Raw genomic sequence first — 6,234 nt, 5'->3', positions numbered from 1 at the left:
CCACCATCTAAAACTCTTAATGTGTGTTCTCAAGATGTGTAAAATGTATTTTTTATTGTTTTTGAAACTATATTTACAATATAGGCCAAGGGTAGTGGGCCTTGATCCACCACCAAGTAATCCATATATTTATGACATGTAGGCGCTGACGTGGCACAGGATCAAGCCCCGAGATCAAGCCCTAAAGGGTGTAGTGGTCCAGGTGATCCGTCAATTAATTGAATTTTTTATTTTTTTTAATACTACTTTTTTAATAAAAATTCATTATTTTACATTAATAATAATTTGAAACATTACATTAATAATGATATAAAACATTACAAATAATAATTTAAAAAATTACTAGTCTAATACAAGGTTATCGGGTCTTCTATCCCACAAATGCTCAACCAACTCATGCTAAAGGTTGCCGTGTATCTCACGGCTCTTAATGATATTTAAGTTGTCGAGTCGTTCTTCATTGTTGATTGTCGATTCTTATCTTGGAATATCACCTTGGTAGTTTTGACAAATAGCGTGACCCTCGTCTTTTAATATCATGTTACGTAGGATTACACATGTGATGAGGACTTCTGTTATCTCCTCCCTTGTCCAAAATCTTATTGGATTCACCAACATTGCCCATCTTTTCTTTAGGACTCCAAACGCCCTTTCAATATATTTTCTTGCCGATTCTTGTTTCTTCATGAAGTACTTTCGTTTGTCAGAAAGTGGAGACGCATAAGCTTGAACAAGTGTCCTCCATTCGTTGTATATACCATCAACGAGGTGGTACCCGTACTTGAAGTGTTCTCCATTTGCAAAAAAATCCTGAGGGGGTTCAACCCCGTCGATAAGGTCATCGATTATCGGTGATTGATCGATAACATTGAGGTCATTATTTGACCCGGCAACCACAAAGAACGCATGCCAAAACCAAAGATCCTGTGACGCCACCGCCTCAGGTACAATAGTAGGGCCGGGTGATCACCTCAATGGAATTGACCTCGCCAAGCAGTAGGACACATAGCCCAACCAACATGCATACAATCGAGGCTACCAAGCATCCCGGGGAGACCATGCCTTTCAACATGCACCTCATATATGCGTTGGATATCATAAATTGTAGGGTTAAGTAAGTATCTCCGCTTGTATAGCGATATGACCCCTAAATATTATTATTAAAATTATATAAGTTATCTAAACTTTTAAAATTATATAAATAAATGTAAATAATAAAATTATATTAAAACTATATACCTCTACAAAAGTGGTTAAGCGAATCGCGTCCAGTCTTTTTAGCCATTTGTAGATACTCATCCAACATGTCCGAGCCAACACCATACGCTAGTTGCCGAAGAGCGGTGGTAATTTTTTGAGTAGCCGTGAACCCGGGATTACCTCTAGCGTCATCCCTTTGTTGAAAATACTCAAATTGCTCCAGCAAGTCATTTGTTAGACGCATGAATAATTGTCTAGTCATTCGAAAAAGGGTTTTAAAACTATCCTCACCATATGCTGGATCGGGGCTAAAATAGTGACGTATCAAAGTTTCATTAGCAGTCTTTCGATCACGAAGACGTGGTTGCCGGAATAATGGGGCTCAAGGGGATTTTCGATCGATCAAATAATTTATCATCGTTTGAACCGCTTGACAAATGAGTTCGTCTTCTTCGAAAGAATTGGAAGACGAAGACGATGAAGACGATGTCATTTATAAAAATGGAGAGCAATATAGTTTTGGTAGAGGGAAAGTGTGGTTTTTAAGAGAATAAGAGAGAATGAGGTGAGTTAAAATTAAAATGGAGTGTGTGGATTGGTATTTGTAGGTTAAAAAAAAACTTTTTTTAAAAAAGATCCAACCACCAACGGCTCTTTTGAGCACTTCCACATCCCCAACGGCTCTTTCTCGCCCCGTGGACCGGCTGGCCCCGGCCAACCGCGCCCCGTTCACGTAAAGGTGGTAGTGATGTGCGTGGCTGCCACGTCGTCCGCGCCCCACTACCCTCAGCCTAAGTGATTAAAACTTCTATATGAATATATCGAAGCTACAGTGCATTGTGTATTGGTAACTCTTATTTTAAATCACCAAAACTGGATTGTAATACATGACGACACATTTAACAACTAGTTCCGTAAGTCTGACCTAAAAATTTGTTGTACAGCGTAATCCAAAGTTAACTTAATACAGTATATAATGGATTATAATGAAAAAAAAATGGGACATACGGAAAAGAAAAAAAAAACAAACAACCACTATACATCTTGTGCAAATTACTCGTTAATGTCTAGCTAGAAAAGAAGAAAAAAAAATTGTCAAGTTTTGTTTAAGATACCATATTGTTGAAAGTTGAAACAACGTAGGATTTACATATATAAAGGTTTATTAGGTAACCAGAAAAAGGTAAGGAGATAGGAAAAAGTAGAGAACCATGAGCTTCACATATGATTAAGGGGGTGTTTGGAATTTTTGCATAAAAACCCATTTTCACAAGTAAATTTTCACTTTTGTCTAGTTTTTTTTTCCGGAATTTTTGCATATAAACACATTTTGAAGAATAAAAAAATCATTTTTGTAAATAAAGAAATTGCTTACTTCTTTTTTTAATTGTTCGATTTTGAATTTTCTATCTTTTATTGTTACCAGCCGCCCCCAACGAGAATGGAGTTACGAGGGACAAAAGTAAGTTCCGCAAGTATCACAAGGGCCACAGGAAGAACACAAGTCAATGCTGAATTGCTGATAGCTCAAGATACAATTTTAATCACTATTAAAAAAACATGCAAACTAGTTCACTTGGTCAAAGACGTAGGGTGGGCACATATCGGTCGATGTAGAAAAAGATAAGATGGGACAAAAAAGAAATCCTGAGCTCAATATGATCAGTAAAGGAAGAATGGAAGGGAGGGAAAAGTAGAGCATGTTGAACCTTGGATGAAGTTACCTGTTGCTATTCCACCTTTGCATGATGAAAGTTAAACTGACCCGCTAGTACATCACGGATATGTCGGGGAATAGTGAACAGTGAACACGTTGAATCCTTGTTGACACGGGAAGTTCAGAAGACATCATTTATGAGAAATGTTGTAGAATAATGGCTCAATAGGATCAGCAATAACTAAAACTAACGAGGACACCTGTGCGTGGCTTTACGGGGGATACCGGCAACCCGATCGGCCAAATAGACTTCCGTTGGGTGAAGGTCAATACGCCAGAACACTTCTAGTTACATTCTTTGTCATAAGTGTCACACCCCGACCATCAGAGGAACATGCCTAGACGTAACTTAAATTGTTCAAAAGCTCAAGAAACTAATTAAACATGACAATAGTTATTAATTTGTTTCAGTAATTCTTGTTACGCGTAATCCAAAATAAACCAAACAAAGAATGTATTTGTCAACAGAAATTGTATGTCTTTTTATGAAATAACCTAGAAGTCCAAAAACTAAGTCTAAACAGACTTCCGTTAGGTGAAGGTCAATACGCCAGAACACTTTTAGTTACATTCTTTGTCATAAGTGTCACACCCCGACCAACAGAGGAACATGCCTAGACGTAACTTAAATTGTTCAAAAGCTCAAGAAACTAATTAAACGTGACAATAGTTATTAATTTATTTCAATAATTCCTAATACGCATAATCCAAAATAAAGCAAACAAAGAATGTGTTTGTCAACAGAAATTGTATGTCCTTTTATATAATAACCTAGAAGTTCAAAAACTAAGTCTTCACTCTTTCCAATTATCCAATAAGCATTCCTATAACATGCGTAAAATAATATATTTGTCAACAGAAATTGATGGTAAGCAATACACAAGATTTGATATATAATAATAGATAAAAAACACAATTCTCATATGGACTTAGTAATTACAACATTAAAGAAATATATAACAACTAATATCCGTTCTATTTTGGCTGACAAGGCGTATGATCATACTATGTGGATGAGGATAAGCCACCAAACAATAAGTAAATACATAGTCATACAATCAATAATGAATAATTAATCACAAGCACATGTATACGAATTGTGGTTGAGGACTTGATAGCATTTACATTAGGGTTTTTTACACATATTACTCCCAAAATAAAATAGGAAAAGGGTGTGTAAAATTCACCCTAAAAGTAGGCGAGTAAATAAGCGGTAACTTGATGTTTAAAAGAGACGACACGTCCGTATAAACCAAACAAGCCTAAATAATAAAATAAGCTAACTTCAATAAGAAATATTACTTATACGATAATATGGTCAAACATGTCAAGAGTGTGAGTTAAGTTTTGGGTTGTAAACTCGTTTAAGAAAAATATATTTTACACTATAACTAGTGTTCAACCCGGCGCATTGCGCCGGGCATGTTGAATTTGTTCATGTACCCTTCTTATTATAGCGGTGCGCACTAATATGGTTTCGATTGGTACCATAATTAAACCAAAAAACTAAATTTGTAGAATAAAAACATTAACATGTAAAAAATTAAAATTCTTAAAACCAATATTTATTTGGTTACGTTTGTTACGGAACGGAATAAACAACATTGGTAAAACACAAGCGTTAAAACACATAAAACAAATTATTCAAATTAACATATAAAAAACTAACTTTTAAAAAATATGTATTTAAAACGAACTTTAATCGGTCGGTAAAACCCGAACATTGGTTAAACCGAGCGTTATCGGTCCCGAGCGTTGCGGCGATGACTCGACGCAAATTCGGTTGGTTTCGGTTACTCTTTTTATGGTACCGGAACTAAAAAAAGATCGGCAAAATTTGAAAGTTGTCGGTACCAGGAGGTGCATCGGTAAAACCCGAGCGTTGACAGTCCCACGTCGTGGCGGTGAGTCGACGCGAATTTGGTCGGTCTTGGTTACGTTCGTTACGATACCAGAACTAAATAAAAAAGAGCTGACAAAATCTGCGCATTGTCGGCCCCGCGCGTTTCGGTGGTGAGTCGACTCAAATTTGTTCGGTCTCGGGTACGTTACTTATAGTACCAGAATTAAAACAAAAGGTCGGCAAAACCCAGGCATTGCGGCGGTGAGTCGGTAAGACTTGAGTGTTGTTGTGTAAGGCCCCGTTACCGGTAGCCCTACTTTCGTGTTGGATTTACTCATAAATGCAGTTCTAAATATCAGAGTTAATTAAAACATTCGCGAAATATAAAAACTTTCGTAAAACATTTCATAGCAAAACACATCTTGTCTTAAAACAGCATCATGTCTTTCAAAATGAACAAAACATTAAACTTAAACGTCTTGAATCTTCCGATGCCAGCCTCTTATTCAGTGCCACGTGTCTCCTCAAGCGAGCTGCTTCATCCTACTCACCTGCGTGCATACTAAAAGTCAGCTACGCTGAGTGAGTTCTAGTTAATCATACATTATACAATACACACAAACTTATATTCTTTCATTCATACTTTCATACTTTCATACTTTCATACTTTCTTTTGTATTAACTTGCTTTCATATCTTACGTTATAAAGAGCATTACGCCCTACATTCCTCGAGTATTATTAGGGCTCGGTACCCTCCTTCCTCGAGTATTATTAGGGCTCGGTACCCTCCTTCCTCGAGTATTATTAGGGCTCGGTACCCTCTTTCCTCGAATATAAGTAGGGTTTGGTTCCCTAGTTCTCGAATATTAGTAGGGTTCGGTTCCCTAGTTCTCGAATATTAGTAGCGCTACAACCTGACAGTACGTGCAATATCCGAAGATCATTCACGTACCATCAAGCAATCATTCATACATTTCACATTATTCACATAAGGCATACACTTATATCTTAGGATAAGCGTATTAACAAACATATTAAGTATGCACACAGCCCCGAAAAGATAACACATAAATGGGGCTAGAAACTCACCTGAATCCTGTTACGCTCTTCGTTAATCTTTATTCCCTTCTTGAGCTGTGCACGGCTAACTGTATAATATTTACATGTATCAATTAACTACTACTACTCGTATAGTAGTTCTATCTTTATATAACCCACAACGAATGGGGGTCCGGGGCAGCTCCCTGGCAGCGGGGTCTAGGGGCGGCAGCCCCTAGCAGGGTCCAAGGGGCAGAGCCCCTGGCTGGGGTCGAGCTGCCAGGTCAGCTTAGAAAAATTTTATTTCCATTAACTTTCTTAACACATTTTTCATTAGGTTTTTAATTTATTTTCTAATTTGCTAACTCCAGCGAACTTATCATTAAGCGAACTTAACAATAAGCGAAGTTAGTGATCGGCGAAGTTAACCCTAGG

The 6,234-nt window shown here is 37.3% G+C and overlaps 1 protein-coding gene across 1 annotated transcript; it reads right to left on the bottom strand.

Moving 5' to 3' along the window:
- Window positions 1–477: 477 nt before the first annotated feature.
- Window positions 478–1,444, bottom strand: LOC143604285 (uncharacterized). Its single transcript, XM_077080816.1, has 3 exons — window positions 1,240–1,444; window positions 1,020–1,147; window positions 478–810 (listed from the first exon to the last, which is right to left on the bottom strand). Exons 1-3 carry the CDS (start codon window positions 1,442–1,444, stop codon window positions 478–480), a joined length of 666 nt encoding a protein of 221 aa, XP_076936931.1.
- Window positions 1,445–6,234: the final 4,790 nt, after the last annotated feature.

The sequence above is a fragment of the Bidens hawaiensis genome, unplaced genomic scaffold, assembly GCF_021521415.1.
Source record: "Bidens hawaiensis isolate Kalapana, Puna unplaced genomic scaffold, B.hawaiensis_p1.1 tig00064641_1, whole genome shotgun sequence".
Lineage (NCBI taxonomy): Eukaryota > Viridiplantae > Streptophyta > Magnoliopsida > Asterales > Asteraceae > Bidens > Bidens hawaiensis.
The sequence above is the reverse complement of the archived record's forward strand: the minus strand, read 5'-3'. Positions and strand labels throughout refer to the sequence as shown.